The sequence below is a fragment of the Saimiri boliviensis genome, chromosome 11, assembly GCF_048565385.1.
Source record: "Saimiri boliviensis isolate mSaiBol1 chromosome 11, mSaiBol1.pri, whole genome shotgun sequence".
NCBI lineage: Eukaryota > Metazoa > Chordata > Mammalia > Primates > Cebidae > Saimiri > Saimiri boliviensis.
Genome location: NC_133459.1, coordinates 24,659,690 through 24,676,313, shown reverse-complemented (window position 1 = coordinate 24,676,313; position 16,624 = coordinate 24,659,690). Strand labels below are relative to the sequence as shown.

The 16,624-nt window shown below is 47.2% G+C and overlaps 1 protein-coding gene across 1 annotated transcript; it reads right to left on the bottom strand.

Annotated features, from left to right (window-relative positions):
- Window positions 1-576: 576 nt before the first annotated feature.
- Window positions 577-15,664, bottom strand: LIN28A (lin-28 homolog A). Its single transcript, XM_003934987.3, has 4 exons — window positions 15,634-15,664; window positions 14,973-15,169; window positions 1,844-2,028; window positions 577-793 (listed from the first exon to the last, which is right to left on the bottom strand). Exons 1-4 carry the CDS (start codon window positions 15,662-15,664, stop codon window positions 577-579), a joined length of 630 nt encoding a protein of 209 aa, XP_003935036.2.
- Window positions 15,665-16,624: the final 960 nt, after the last annotated feature.

Below are 16,624 nucleotides of genomic sequence, written 5' to 3'. Positions count from 1 at the left end.
AGGAGCAGCAGGTCTGCAGCTATTCCCCCAAACACCCTTTTGGCCGTCATCACTACCCACTGCTTGGGACAGTTGCCAGCACCCTATCCCAAAAGTGGGTATGAGGATATAAGATGTGGAAAAAAAAAACTGCCTTATTCCTGAGAGATTCCCTTCCACAGAATGTAGTGGCTTGGCTCCATGAATCTGGTCTTATACTTAAATCATTTCACTCTGGCATGGGAATTATTATTATAAATCCTTCTTTAAAAGGAAAACAACTTCCCTAACCAGGCCACTTTCAAAAGCTGGAAATTCTGGGGATGGAGCCTCAGATAAAGCGTGCAGGTTGTAGGGTGATTCCCTCCTCCTGGTCGCCCCCAGAACCCTCACTTGCATTTGGACAGAGCATGGATGGAGTTTCTTTGACTCACCCTTTCCCCCAAACTAGAGGGAAGAAAGGGTGATGGTGTGAACCCCAGCCTGAAATATATAGCAGTGCCAACTAGCCCCAATGCACCCTATTCCCACTTTCTCCACTCTGCCTGCTCCTCGAAACTTCCTGATAGCAAAAGAATAGCCCCCACCCATTGGGGCTCAATTCTGGGCCTCCGGGAGCAGGGCAGGGCTGTGGATTTCTTCTTCTTCCTCCCGAAAGTATGTTGGCTTTCCCTGTGCACTAGGGGCCTGCTGGGCCTTCAGTGGACATGAGGCTACCATATGGCTGATGCTCTGGCAGAAGTGGCACTTCTTGGGCTGGGGTGGCAGCTTGCATTCCTTGGCATGATGGTCTAGACCTCCACAGTTGTAGCACCTAGTACAAAGCAAGATGGTAAGTGAGAGAAAGGAGCAAGAAGAGGCCAGATGCCTCCCATGAATGAGGACACCTGGGCTCTGGTACAGGTCTGTCACTTATTTCCCTTCCAAGCCACCAAACTTCCCACTTACAAAAGGAGGACTATTACTAAATGAGCTTTAAGTCCTTTCCTCATCTAATTGTCTAGGTGAGCTCTTCAGATTCATGTCAACTTGAAAATACCAAGATACCAGAAATTAGAAGTTACTGACTCGAACTGGGAACTGAAACTTGGAGGATAGGAGAGATTCTTCCATACCCTTAATATAGGAGAAATTAAAGAAGCCAAATTATAGTATCTGTTCAGAGCTAAGGTGCTTTAAGACCAAGCAAGATTAAGGAAATAGCTATTTGCAGACCTTATAAAAAAGCAACAGATACAGCTAATGCTATCTTGTCCCATCATTTGCAAATCCATGGTCTCCATTAATTTTAAAACCATCCTATGAGGTTAGTATCACTCCCTTCACTTAACAATTGAGGCTAGGGCTGGGTGCAGTGGCTTATGCCTGTAATCCCAGCACTTTGGGAGGCTGAGGCAAGTGGATCACAAGGTCAGGAGTTCAAGACCAGCCTAGCCAAGATGGTAAAACCCCATCTCTACTAAAAATACAAAAATTAGCCAGGCATTGGTGGCAAGTGCCTGTAATCCCACCTACTCGGGAGGCTGAGGCAGAGAATTGCTTGAACCTAGGAGGCAGAGGTTGCAGTGAGCTGAGATCAGGCCACTGCATTCCAGCCTGGGCAACAGTGTGAGACTCCATCTCAAAACAAAAAACAACTGAGACTAGAGCAAAGTTAATTGTCCCAAGTGGAAGCTCTAAGTTACCCCCAGTGCCATCCTCACCTGCTGCCCTTGCTCACACCTATTTGCAGAGACTCAGTCACCTACAGCTGCCAGGAACCACAGGTTTCCCTTCATCTCTGGCAATGAGACCCACAAAGTGGCAGGATTGGGAGACAGGGGATGCCCCTAGCAAACTATATAAGCTGCCTTCCAATCCATACCTGTCTCCTTTTGATCTGCGCTTCTGCATGTTCTTCCCCTTTGGCCGCCTCTCACTCCCAATACAGAACACCCCACCAGGTCCAGTGACACGGATGGATTCCAGACCCTTGGCTGACTTCTTAAAGGTGAACTCCACAGCCTCACCCTCCTTCAAGCTCCGGAAGCCCTCCATGTGCAGCTTACTCTGGTGAATGGAAATGCAGAAAATTTTAACATTAGTTCCCATTATTACACCAAAAGACAAGGAACACACTTATTCCTATAGGGTAGGAAGATTAAATGTGATGGTACTCCTATTTTACTGGTAAGGAAACTGACTCAAAGAGTCACTATGATTAAGAACTACAGAAGTCTACTAGTACATTAACAAAAATCATAATTATATAAGCAGATGCCACTTTGTAGCGATTCAGATTTAAAGTTCTTAGTAAAACAGAACAGGGGGGCTCATGTCTGTAACCCCAGCACTTTGGGAGGAGGAAGTGAGTGGATCACCTGAGGTCAGGAGTTTGAGATCAGCTTGGCCAACATGGTGAAACTCCATCTCTACTAAAAATACAAAAAATTAGCCGAGCATGGTGGCAGGAGAATTGCTTGAACCCAGGAAGCGGATGTTGCAGTGAACCGAAATCACACTATTCCACTCCAGCCTGGGTGACAGAGCGAGACTGTTTCAAAAAAAAAAAAAAAGAAAAATTTCTAAATATAAGCATTTATAAGAAATCAACAAATATAAAATTACAAAATTTAAAGTGTCACGCTATAGAGGTTGCAGTGAGCCGTGAACTGTGATGGCGCCTCTGTACTCCCAGCCTGGGTGACACAGTGAGACTTCATCTCAAAATAAATAAAATAAAAATAAAGTGTCATGCCACAAAGCACTGAAACATTTATTTTTCACATAATGCCTCCCTTAGTATTTATACCATCATCAAAAGACCAAATAAGTAGAATACTTATAATACTGCCTGGGTGACAGAGCGAGCCTCTGCTCCAACAACAAGAGGGTGGAGAGGGCAGGCACGGTGGCTCACCCCTGGAATCCCAGCGGAGGTGGGAACATCGCTTGAGCCCAGGGGCCGGAGGTTGTAGTGAGCCAAGATTATGTCACTGCACTCCAGCCTGGGTGACGTGACAGAGTGAGACCCTGTCTCAGAAACAAACAAAAACATCAAAACCCTCAGCATATATTTAACAAAGTAAAAAGCCTATATGAGGAAAAAGCTCAAATTATATTAAAGAAAAAAATGAAAAATATACCACCATCTTGGATTGGACGATTCAGCGATTCTAAAGGCTATGGGAAAATATAAAGTGCCAAGAATACCAGGTATCACAATTGACTTTAAATTGGATATAATTAGCAGATTAGCAACTATAAAGGGAAAAACAGCAAGTTTGCAGTAGAGAAAACTGGCAGATAATACCCTAGTCAATTTCTTTGAGTTTAGCTTTGCCTACAGTGGGACACATGTATCTCCTCACTAAGGACATATGACTTTAAAAATGCACATTCTGAATCTAACCTTGAGGGATCATCAGACAAATCCAAACCGAGGGACATTCCTGTAAAACAGGATTTCAAAAATGTCAAGGTCATAAAGACAGCCTGAAGAACTGAACAGTTCAATGCAATCCAAGATTCCAGATTAGATCTGGAAACAGGAAAAAAAATAGGACAATTGAAAAAATTTGCATAGAGTATATAGATAAATGTATCGTGTTTAATTTCCTGATTATGATTACTGTACTGAAATTATCTAAGATTAACATTCCCAGCCAGGCACAGTGGCTCATGTGTGTAATCCCCAGCACTTTGGGAGGCCTAGGTGGGTGGATTGCTTAAGCCCAGGAGTTTAAGACCAGCTTGGGCAACATGGCAAAAACCTGTCTCGACAAAATAATACAAAAATTAGCCAGGCATGGTGGCGCATACCTGTAGTCACAGCTACTGGTGATGCTGAGGTGTGAGGATCCCTTGAGCCCAGGAGGCAGAGGTTACAGTGAGTAGAGATCACACCACTGTGCTCCAGGCTGGGTGACAGAGTGAAACCCTGTCTCAAAAACAAAAGATCAATATTCCCATTCTTAGGAAATACACACTGAAATATTTAGAAATAAAAGTGCTAACTGTCTCCAGCTTATGGTTAAAAAAAAAAGAATAAAACTATCTGTACCAAGATAGAGAGTGACAAAGCAAATGGAATGAAATGTTAAGAATCTGGGTAAAGGTTATGTGGGAGTGTTGGGTATTGTTCTTGCAGCTTTTTTAAAGTTTGAAATTATATTAAAATAATGTTACTGAAAGACAGTATAACCCAAGCAGATGGATCAGGGGATTAAAATGGAAAATCACAGAGAGAGATCTGAGAATAATATATGGAGAAATCAATAGGTAAGGAAAATAATTCAATAAATGCTGCTATAAAAATTAAATCCATTTGCAAAGGAAGCCAGATTCCTATACACTTTGTATGATACATATGCAAAATACATTTCAGAGGATTTAAAACCTCATTGTTCAGAAAAATATTAAAAATTTAAGATGGATAATCAGACTAATAAAACTATAAAAAACACACCATAATCAGTAAGAAAAAAGAACTACACAACATAAGTAGATATAAGAAGGAAGTCTTAGCACCACATATATACTCGGTATCTCATTGTTGGTTAAAAAAAAAATGGAGAGGCCAGGCCAGGTGGCTCACACCTGTAATCCCAGCACTTTGGGAGGCTAAGGCGGGTGGATCACAAGGTCAGGAGTTTGAGACCAGCCTGACCAACATGGTAAAACTCTGTCTCTACTAATACAAGAATTAGCTGGGCGTGGTGGCGCACACCTGGAATCCCAGCTACTCGGGAGGCTGAGGCAGGAGAATTGCTTGAACCCTGGAGGAGGAGGTTGCACTGAGCCAGGATCGCACCGCTGCACCCCATAGCCTGGTGACAGAATGAGACTCAAAAAAAAGGAAATAGGCCAGGTGTGGTGGCTCATGCCTGTAATCCTAGCATTTTGGGAGGCCGAGGTGGGCAGATCACGAGGTCAAGGGATCAAGACCATCCTAACCAACATGGTGAAACACCGTTTCTACTAAAAATACAAACATTAGCTTGGCGTAGTGGTGCACACCTATAATCCCAGCTACTCAGGAGGCTGAGGCAGGAGAATCACTTGAACCCGTGAGACAGAGGTTGCAGTAAGCTGAAATTCCGCCACTGCACTCCAGCCCGGTGACAGTGCAAGACTCTTGTCTCAAACAAACATACAAACAAAAAAATGGAAATAATCTACCAGTTTCTTTGAAGGGAAATGGTTGAATAAATATGGTACATTCATAATAATGAATACCATGCAGCCATTAAAAACAATGTAAAGTCTCTTGTTTGTTGACAGCCACATTTTGGTACCTGAAATCATGCCTAGCACATTTTCAACGAATTAATGAACCAAGAGGCAGATTTTTAATCATTCAGCTGACAAAGACAACCAAATAATATTGTTAAAGGAGAAAAAAAAGAGCTAGAACAATATGTATGGAATAATCCCATTGGAACACTACGTATTTATACCAAAATTTAAGAACACTGATACTTATAAAGCAGTTAGCAAACAGCCAGCAGCCACCAAGAAAAAGTAAAAAAGAAGTTATTCATACAGCTGGTTCTGCAGCAAAGCCAGGGTCAGATGAACCCAGACTTCCTGATTTAAAGTTCAGAGCTCATTCTATCACGTCACTTACTATACCACCAACTTGATATTAGTGGAGGTGACAGCATTTCAGATCCCAGAATAGACTTTATTACAGCTTCATCTATTATAGTAAAACAACAGTGTGTCAAATATGTCAACAAAGAGTAATCATCATAGAAAATGGAGGAGCAAAAGGGATCACTGTGCACTTACCTAGTCCTGGCTCAAGGGAACATCAGTAAGTAGCATTAGTATTTTATGCTGGTGGCTTAGGGGGGAGTATTCCAAACTGGAACTGAGATAAAACATGCTCTTCAGCAAGATGGGAACCACAGATTACTCAATCACTTACATTTTTCATGTTTTGTTGTTGTCATTTTGAGACAGGGTCTCGCTCTGTCACCCAGGCTGGAGTGCGGTGGTGCCATCTTGCCTCACTGCAACCTCCACCTCCCTGGTTCAAGCAATTCTTCTGCCTCAGCCTCCCCAGTAGCTAGGATTACAGGTGCCTGCCACCATACCTGGCTAATTTTTGTATTTTTAGTAGAGATGAGGTTTCACCATATTGGACAGGCTGGTCTTGAGCTCCTGACCTCATGATCTGCCCGCCTCAGCCTCCCAAAGTTTGGGATTACAGGTGTGAGCCGCTGTGCCTGGGTGATTTTTTGTATTAAGATGATATTGCAGGCTGGGAGTGGTGGTTCATGCCTGTAATCTCAGCACTTTGGGAGGCTAAGGCTGGAGGATCACTTGAGCCCAGGAGTTTGAGACCAGCCTGAGCAATACAGTGAGATACCCCTCCCCCATCTCTACAGCATCACAAAATTAGCCAGGTGTGATGGTGGTGTGCACCTGTAGTCTCAGCTACAGGTTAAAAAAAATTCAGGTCAAGGTTGCAGTGCACCTAGATTGCACCACTGCACTCTAGCCTGGGGACAAGAGACTCTGTCTCAAAAGAAAAAAAAAGAGTATTGCAAAAGATAAATTTGCATTTTAGATAATTGGTTAAGACCATAGGCTCTGGAGCCAGACACATCCTGGCTCATGTAATGCTGGTTCTGTCAAATTACTGGCTGTGTGACCTTGGTCAGTCACTCACCTCTGGGCCTCAGATCCTTCAGAGAATGGGAAAACAGTACTATCAACCTTACAGGTTCTGGTGAAGATTATACAGGTGTGGAAATAGCAGGTGTTCAGTAAATATTTCATGTATTATTATTTGTAGCTGTCCCACTACAGAAATATTCTAAAGATATGGGATCCTTGCACTTGTTTTATGCCCACAGAAACATCCAGGGATGTCATGACCACCCATCCCTAACTTAATGTGAGGAAGGGGGCAGAACATTAAAGCAGGAAATGAAAATGCTGCCAAGGCAAAAGGGCCTTTCTCGCTGTTGCACAGTTTAAAGTTAGATTTGTAAGGTCAGGCATGGTGGCTTACAACTGTAATCCCAGCCATTTGTGTGGCTGAGGCGGATGGATCCTGAGCTTCAGCTCAGGAGTTGGGAGACCAGCCTGGGCAACATGGCGAAACCCTGTCTCTACAAAATATACAAAAATTAGCTCAGACTGGTGGTGTGTGCCTGTGGTTCTAGCTGTCTGGGAGGCTGAGATAGAAGGATCGGTTGAATCCAGAAGGCAGATGTTCTAGTAAGCTGAGACTGCACCACTGCACTACCGCCTGGGTGACAGAGCAACATCCCATCTCAAAAAATGTAAATTTAAGTTAGATTTGACTTATTTTTTATTGAGCTGAGTGGGACAAGAGATGCAATTAGTGGGTGAGTTGAGAGGTCCTAGAAAAGCCAGACCAAGAGCCTTCTTGACCCAAGCAATTTCAGCTTTAGGCTGGGAGGCTCCTAGTTATAGCTGTAATTCAGCAGGTAAGTGGTTAAGAACAAGGGTTGATTGAGTGTGAGAGCCTGTTTCGTCCTTTCTTTAATCATCTATAAAATGGAGTGAATACTAATTTTATGGTAGTGCTATGAGGTTTTATGCATGGAAAGTAGTTAGCACTTCACCCGCCACACATAAATCCTCAGGGAGTGGCAATTATCAACCTTTTCAGATGGGATGGGGCCAGTTAACAGAGAGAACCAATTGCTGAGCATCTGGTTTTATCCTAACTAGATGTGGAAACTCAGAAGAATATCCCCTCTCTGAGCCCCAGTGTACTGAAGAGTAACACCCTCCTCTATGGACACCTCATAGGCTTATTTTGAGAAGAGGAAGATAATATAAATGGGACATGCAACAAGAAACTGACTAGTCCTCTCAGGTCACTCACTCCGTCACTGGAGCATCTCAGGTCTGTTTTAAGACTTTTACAGAGTAAACCCCCCACCCCTGCAGACACCAAGATTTAAACTGGTGGTCTCCAGGGGTGGCTCCCTGCCCCCCTCTCCCGCCCCCTTCTAAAACACATAGTTTGAATTCCTCTCTTATCAGATAGGTAATCAGCGTGCAGCCCCACAGAGCCAGCCTCCCAGGGCCTGCATCTGAAAAGGGCCTGAAATTCTTGTACCACCCCCACTCCACCCCCAACCACACACAAAGCAGGGCCACGCCCCCTCCCCATCCCCTCCAAAAAGAAAAGAACTTAGGGGGAGGGGCATGGCCTGAGCTCCCCCAATAGAGCCCAGCCCCAGGAAACAAAGAGTTGACACTGGCTGGTTCTGGTGGTCAGATTCCTGGAGTTCCAAGGCACAGATCCCTCTGGCATCCCCCTCTCCCTCCTCCCTGCATTCAACAGTTTCTTCCTTCCTCTCCTTGTTGGGGTTATGGTCACAGTGAGAGAGTAGATATAGAAACTCCTTCCTTCCCCAGGCAGTCTTGCCAAAGTCACCATCAGTGGTCATCTTCCCTTCTCTGGGTTGCTCACGGCCCACTTCATGGATAGAACCAAACAGGACCCGCTCCCTTTGGGTCCCTTCAGTCCAATCCTGAATTACTGATTCAGATAAATTATTTTAAAGGGGAGGGGGAGAGGAGGCACAACTCGTACCATCCTTTCCCAATTTCTTCAAGTTAGGACTGGGCAGCCTACGTGGGCCTACTGTGTTGGGGAATGTGGCATCAGACAACAAAAAGCATTTCTTTTTCTTTTTTTGATGGCAGGGAAGGAATCTCTCCAGTTAAAAGTACTTAGGCCTTCTGATCCCTTCTTAATACCTCAGTAACTGCCTGCCCCGCCCTATCCAACCCACACCAAGTACCTCATCCCAGCTTCAATTTATGCCTTTACAAGTTTAGAGACAGAATAAGCCTAAGGGGTCACTTAGGAAATGTAGAATTAAAAAAATATCATTACAAAAGAAAAAAAGTATGAACAACAACAACAACAACAAAAAGAAACAGAAAAAAACCCACGCAGGAACTTAAGTGTCCCTCTTTCTACCTAAGTGGCAACAGAGTCAGAATTTCAGGGTACTTGCTACAGTTGTGTGGATTAAAGCTGGGGTTCTTGGCTCTTCTGTGAGAGGCCATTCCAGCTCTTCTTCCAAGGCCATTCTAGTTCAAGATTACATAATGCAGGTCTCTACCTCAGTTCTAAGTTCCTAGCTTGCACAAACATTTGTTGAACAGTCCAAGTACTATCCAAAATAACTGTTGCTAATTGATGCTTACTGTGGGTTAAGTGGTGTTCTAACCACTATACATGTTGTAACTCATTTAGCCTTCATATCAAACCTGTGCAGTAGGGTGTTATGAAGACCCTCATGTTACAGCTTGAGGACATGGAGGCAGCGGGGTTAATAAGCACCTTGGTTAAAGTCGCCATAAGAGGCAAGAGCTGAGCTGCGTGCAGCTAGCCTAACTTGCCAGTGCAATCCAATATGATACAAGTCACATATATAATTGAAAACTTTCAGACAGGTGTGGTGGCTCACGCCTGTAGTCCCAGCACTTTGGGAGGCAGAGGTGGCAGATCACCTGAGGTCGGGAGTTCCAGATCAGCCTGACCAACTTGGAGAAACCCCATCTCCACTAAAAATACAAAATTAGCTGGGCGTGGTGGTGCATGCCTGTAATCCCAGCTACTTGGGAGGCTGAGGGAGGAGAATCACTTGAACCCGGAAGGTGGAGGTTGTGGTGAGCCGAGATCGCACCATTGCACTCCAGCCTGGGCAGCAAGAGTGAAACTCCTTCTGAAAAAAAAAAAAAAAAGAAGAAGAAGAAAGAAAACTTTCTAGTAGCCACGTTTAAAAAAGCAGCAGATGAAAGTAATTTTAATGACTCAGTCCTGTGATGTCACAGCTCTATCAACTTCATTCCCGGAGGTAAGATTTGGTAAGGGTTAGGAAACCAACCGGTTCTCCCAGAGCAGTTATTGATTGGATGGTGTGTGTGTCAAGGAGAGTGGTGAAAGGGGTGTCTGGAACGGAATCCATCTGATGATCTCTGCTCAGCCACAGCCAGGCCCTCTAGCACCTGCGTGAAGTTCTCCACCAGATGGCGTTGCTCAGCCTGTTTGCCCAAAGGCAAGCCAGATGGAGCCTAGACCAGGAGGGATTGAGTAGCTACCTGGTTCTGAACTGTGAACCCAAGTATTCAGGCAGATTTATCTCCACAGCTCCTTAGGACAGTCATCTTGTTCTCCTCGTCCCAGTCTGCCCCCACCCAACCACCTGCTTGATCAAGGATAAGAATGAAGGCTTCCTAGAGTATTAGGCCAGAAACTCAGTTCTTATATTCTACTGCTTAGAAAAGCCAAGTACTCACCCTGGATTTTAGTTTCATGTCTAAATTAAATAACTCCACGCTGAGATCATGTTAAATAAAGTCTGTATCAACTATGTATTCTCCCCCAACTCCTTTGACCTCCCAGACTGACACTGTTTATGGCCAGTGGTTGCTATTCATGCCTGCAGGAAGACAGGAGGAGTAATTTTACTTAGGGCAGTTAATCCAAAAAACAAGAATTACAGTAGAGTATGACTGTTTGATTAGAAATGTTCAAGAAACTAAATGGCCTTGGTGAATGTCACTGAAAACCACGTATAAGGCAAGCAACAGTGTCAACAACCACGGGGTAGAAACTTTCCATTTTTTTTTTTTTTTTTTTTTTTTTTGAGACGGAGTTTCGCTCTTGTTACCCAGGCTGGAGTGCAATGGCGCGTTCTCGGCTCACCGCAAGCTCCGCCTCCTGGGCTCAGGCAATTCTCCTGCCTCAGCCTCCTAAGTAGCTGGGATTACAGGCATGCACCACCACGCCCAGCTAGTTTTTTTTTTTTGTATTTTTAGTAGAGACGGGGTTTCACCATGTTGACCAGGATGGTCTCGATCTTTCGACCTCGTGATCCACCCGCCTCGGCCTCCCAAAGTGCTGGGATTACAGGCTTGAGCCACCGCGCCCGGCCAGAAACTTTCCATATTTGAAGCTTTGTTCAGGATGGCAACATGGCCTTTACTTAAGACATTGTCTAAAAGCATGTCTCGGAAGGAGGAGGACCCCAGAAGATTCCACAATGTCTTCATTAACCTTCCTGCCTCTCTACCAACTTTCTGAAAAATCAAGTCAGTTTATCTTTAAGCTGCCTTTTCCTACTAAGACAGAAATAACTCATGGATGGCCACTAAATCTGTGGCTTCCAATCTATCAACAAAAATAAGAGGATCCTCTCTGAGCTCAGAGTTGTGATCTACCGACATTCACTCCACAAACTTTCATAGTGCTATGTTGTGTCCAGGCCATATTCTAGCCAGCCCAGGAAGCACACGGCTACAGTTAACACCCCTCCATCTCTATAGTTTTTTTCTCTGGACAAAGATCTCTGCCGACGTGGACCCCAGACTGCTAAGTGTACTTCTAATTCACCAGGTTCCTTAAGATGCCCCCTTTGTTTATGCATTCCTTCAGCCCACCAAGCACATACTAGAAAATTCACCAGGCAGTTAAGTTCTTCCCTGCAAAGAGCTTATGGGTTACATAGAGAGGGGTATAAGACCAGTACATCAATAACTAGACATTCATTGAGTAATCAGAGGTGCAGCGTCACAAATCAGGAGATCCCGTCTATTCCGCCATCCGCCCCCGCAACCCCCACCACCAAACCCATCCTAACTTGGACCCTCAAGAAGGTTGCTCTTCCTACCTCCTCACCCATGGCTTTCAGAAAAAGCAGGCCACGTGGCTTCAGGGCAGTTTCAGCAGTTTGTCTAGGTATTGTTTTCTCCTAACCCGACTTGGTCCCTTGGTCAAATTCGGGCTTTTCTTTGAACTCCAAGTCTTCTAATGTAGCATTTTAGCTAGAAAGCCAATTTAAACCTATCTGGGTCCTGAGGAGCAATGGGAAAGCACAGAATTTTTCCTATTTCCAAATTTCTACAGGTCTGGAGAGTTTGAAAATCGAGCCACAGGAAACAGAACTTAAGCCAAAACTCTTGAAATGGCCCAAAATGAAGATTTTTGAATCCTTGATGAATCTCAGGAAAATAGTTGACAGTTTAGCTTTCTTGCTCCAGCTCCTGCATAACTGTGCTTCTCAAGTGGGGATCAGATTTTGACTCCCAGGGGAACATTTGACAATGTATGGAGATGTTTTCGGTTGTCACAACTGAGATGCAACTGGCCTCTAGTGGGTAGAAGCCAGGAATACTGCTGTACATCCCATAATGCACAGGACAGATTCCCCAGAGCAAATTATCCTGCTCAAAACATGTCAGTAGTGCTGAGGTCAAAAACCCTAATTGAAGGGCTTGCTATCTATTTCACTAACTCTGGAGACAGGCAGATTTCTAGATCTAAAGATGTATACGTAAGGAAAAGTTGTTAGAGAAATCTCTTTGCTTTATGTTTTGTTGTTGTTTTGTTTGTTTTTGGCTAGGGAGGGGGCTTTTTATCCCACTCATCTACATTTGAGGATATTACAGCATTATATCCAATTGGGATAGAGCATAAGTGTGTTAGTTAACAGGGCATTGGGATTTGAATAATCCCAACTTTGGAAAGAAAATGTTTTTAAATTGCCTTTCCCCCTTCCTCTTTACTTGCAAAGGGGCTCCCTGACCCCCTCCCTCTGGTAGATGCTATCTTAGGACAATTACCTTCTCACCAGCCCACCCCAACCCCAGGGTGCCCAACCCCAGTAGCCAAAGAATGGAAGTTTTGTTAAAGATTTCTTACTCTTTGCTTCGGAAACACTTTTCTCCCCCCAGTTAGCAATTTATCCTGTGTTTACTAAACCCCTTTACCTTTAAATTTCCAGAGAGTCATCTCTAATTTCTCAAGTGCGAAGACTAGAATCACTAGTCTAACTTAACTCTAAGGTGGAGTTGGAGGACCACTGAAACAAGCCTCCCCTGCATGCCACCATTATCAGAGCTACCAGGTAAAGGCTCGGAATTTCCACTCATCACAGTGCTTTATGAGTAGAATGGGAAGAGCTGGGGGTTACAAATTCTTAATTCTCTCCCAGCTCATCTCCCTCTTGCTAATATACTCAACTGTGGGTTCCTGGATGCTCCAAGACCCTAAAATCCGGAGTATTTCCAAGCCAGTCACCACAGCTGACCCAGCATATTGTAGACTCAACGCCTGCTCTATGACACCCAACAGTTTCCTGATTGCTCTAGATCCTAAGGTGAAGCCTGCTGAGGCCCAAGTCCCCATTTGCTCAGAAAAAAAAAAAAAAAAAAAAAAAAAAAAAAAAACTTCCTCGGGGTATGTATATCACCAAGGAGCCCCAGAAGATGAGGGGATACATTCCCCTCAGCCCCTCCCTATCTGGCAGGCTTTGGATGTGAGATGAGAAAGCGTTGGATCTGACTCTTTTATTCCAGCCTCTCAAAGTTGGGGGAGCTGTCCAGTCCCCAGACCAGGAAAGATTTTAATCTCTTTGTGATCAGATAAATGGGAGAGTGGGGGAAGCTTGCTACCCTGCTGAGGAGGGCCATTCAAAGCTGGTTCCTGTAATAAAGTGATTTAATAGATCTAAAGAGGCCAATTCCCTTCTTTCTCCCACAATTACTTCCTGTGGGTTATCATTCACATATGTAAATGAGACAGGGAAGGGAGAAAAGCCACCAGTGGGAAACTTGCTGTCTAATGGGGGGTTGGGGGGGTCAGGGTGCTGCAAGGAGGCAGCTAAGCATCCTGCTGCAGTCCTCTTGGTAGATGTTTGAGTAGCCCACTGACCCCACGGCCCCAAGAACAAGTGGCGGCTCCCCATCTCCCTGCATCCTCCATCCCCCTTGTTTGCTCCTTGCTGAAGGCTACACTCGAAGACTTCCCTGCTGCCTCCAACCAGTCCACCCAGCATCTCCCTTCCCCACCCCTCCCCCCTAGAATGCCATCCCTCAGGCTCCAACCCTTAATCCCCACATCCTCCTTTCCCCTCCCCCACATCTCCTAAAGCCAACCTCCCCGAAGTAACCCCTCCCTGCCCGGCCTGGGTGTCAACCTACAGGATCTGGGATTAGCAATTTCTTCTTTCCAGATCCAGCCCCAAACCTCCAAAGATGGAAGGCCCACAGGCAGCAAGCAACTTCCTTCCCATGGTCTTTATGGGTAGCTGGTGCCTTAGGACCACTGGAATGCCTCTAAGATATTCAGGAAGGGGAAGCCTGGGAGGAGGGAGACCTGATGTCTCTGGCTCCTTGTTTGAGGACAGGAATGTTAAGACAGCAATCAATGGCTGTCTGGGGCCATAAATGCCAAGCAGAGAATAGGTCCAGAGGCCAGCCTCCCTCCACCCCCTGCCCTGCGACACTGAATTTCACCCCCTACCGCGGTGCCCTGCTTTAACTGAGAACTTGGGGTTGCGACCTACCCACTTCCCTCCCAGCCTGGCCCAGGAACGTAACGAAGGCCTTGGGTTTTCCTTCCTCATGGGAACTGGACAGCAAAGACCTCAGTCCTGAGCTTTCAATCCCCCAAATGGATCCTTCAGGGATCTGCCAAACCCAGTTTTTAGTGACCAGCCGGGTGGGTCTGCATTAAAAAGGGGGCGAGGCTGACTTCTCGGCTTTACGCCCCCTTGGGTCCAGTAGCCAGTTGCCCTCACTCTCTCCCGCCGTCTGAGCTCCATTCAGACGTTGGAGGCGCTGGGCGCCCGGCTTAGGCCAGGCGTGTGCTTCTCTGGCCGGCCTGCTCGCCCTCCCCCCACCGGCAAGCACAATACAACCTTAGTTTCTGCCACATGGGGTCACCTCCCTGCCCCCTGCCCCTTCCCAGGGGAAAGAGGTAATAGACACGTGGTAAGCCGGAGGGGTTCCCGGAAGGGGGCGGGGGTGCTGATAATTGGTGCTGCCTCCCACTACTTCCCCCGAGATAATTAACAGGGACTCAGAATTGGGGTGCCCAGGCAAAGACAGAGATGCGTAACGAGGGCTCTTGATGTCCCTCAAATCAACAGCAAACCCGGCGCCCACCCATGGACATGAGTGCCTAGATGCCCTTCCCCGGGCAAAGTTACCGGAATCAGTCTCACCTGGTGCACAAAGACGTCCACTGGGGGGTCGAGCGCGACCCCGGCGCGGGCGGTCATGGACAGGAAGCCGAACCCCATGCGCACGTTGAACCACTTACAGATGCCTGCACCGTGCAGCAGCTGAGGCTCGTCCGCCGCCCGGGCCGCGTCCTCCGGCGCCTCCTCGGGCGCCTCTTCTGCCGCCTTGGCGCAGCCACCTGGAGATAGGGAGGTCCGGGCACTCAACTAGGGGGGCATGGAATCGGAGGGCCGTCTCGGGCCCCGGGCAGGGACACCCGAGTGTCCAGCCCCACAAGTGCACAACCAGGAAGGGGAAGCTACCAGGCAACTGAAGAGAAGAAACCTGTCCCGGTCGCCTCCCGCGCTCCCCTAGCGTACACCGGGACAGTGGTGCCCCAAAAGTTTTGCTCCTCTTCCCATAACGCGTTTCCCGGCGACCCACGGCGGGACAGGCCTCGCTTCTCCATCCACCCACGTAGTCTGGCGCGCACGCCACTGGGACACCAAGGTTCCTTCCTCCAGAGATGGTCCCATGAAGCAGGAGGCCGCACCGTCTTGGGGTCCTTTGAATAGCCTAGGGGTCACTTTCCCACCTCCCTTTTACGTGGCTCCTGGCCGCCCCTGCATCCTAAGGTGTCCCCGCTAAGTCCCGAGCTCGAACCTGCAAACTGTTGGTTGGACACGGAGCCCATGGTAGTCGGCTGAGCCCGTGGCCCCGGGCCCCTGGTCGGGCGGCTGCTGGCCCCAGAGAAGTCCGAAGGCAAAGAGGTGGTTCGGAGAAGAGGCTGCTACATCTTCCCCCGCACAATAGCGGTGGGAGGGCCCACGGCTTTTCAAAGGCTCCCAAATTCTAAAAGACAATGACCCAACCCCCCGCGGGCAGCCCCCTCCCCTCCCCTCTCTCTTCTCTCCCCTCCCTTTCCCTCCGGCTCCAGCTCCGGCCCTCCCCCACCGCTCGGGTCTCTGACACCTCTGGGGTGTCCCTTCTCAGAACCTTGAGGTTTGACACCCCCTCCCCATACACACATCTGGAGATGGGGCTGTCTGTCCTAGAAGTCTTGAGTACCCCAGAATTTGGGATCCTGCACTTAGGACTCAATAGGGGTCCCCAAAGCAGATACAGGTGGGGGACCTGGTGGGGGGGGTAGTTTTAAAACCACGTGACTGCTCCCACACACACTCACACACCACCCCCACCCCCCGCGCAGATAATTATACATTCCAGAGAGTTGGGGGAGGGAGGTGTGAGCCTGGCAGCGCTGGCCAATCAGAAACACAAACCACCTGTCAAGGGAGAAATGGATGGGCCCTCCCCCTCCCCCAGCACTTGAGCGCCCCTCCCCCTCTCTTCCCCCTCAGGCCTCTGAGCTGACCCGGCTGCTTGGCGCTGACCCGCTCTCACCCCCCACCCCCGTGTGCTTAGATAGACCTGGAGTTCTGGACACTAGGAAGCCCGGGATGGGGGAGCAGGGGAAAGGCCAGGGACACACAGGACTGATCTGTCCTGATCAAGGCGCTGCCTTCCAAAGTCTGTCTGCCTCTGACTGCATCTGAATGTCTGCCTTCCGGAGTTTCCGACTCAGAGTTTTTCTGGGCCTCCCCCAGTTGGAAAAGAGAAAGTGCTCTTAATTTATTCTTTACAAAGAATTATT

Excerpts from the sequence above, each read along its gene's own strand:
- LIN28A (XM_003934987.3), bottom strand. The coding sequence starts at position 15,664 with ATGGGCTCCGTGTCCAACCAACAGTTTGCAG. Across the intron at positions 15,170-15,633 it reads GTCCAACCAACAGTTTGCAG|GTGGCTGCGCCAAGGCGGCA; the intron begins GTTCGAGCTCGG and ends CCCTATCTCCAG. Across the intron at positions 794-1,843 it reads CGCAGATCAAAAGGAGACAG|GTGCTACAACTGTGGAGGTC; the intron begins GTATGGATTGGA and ends GCTTTGTACTAG.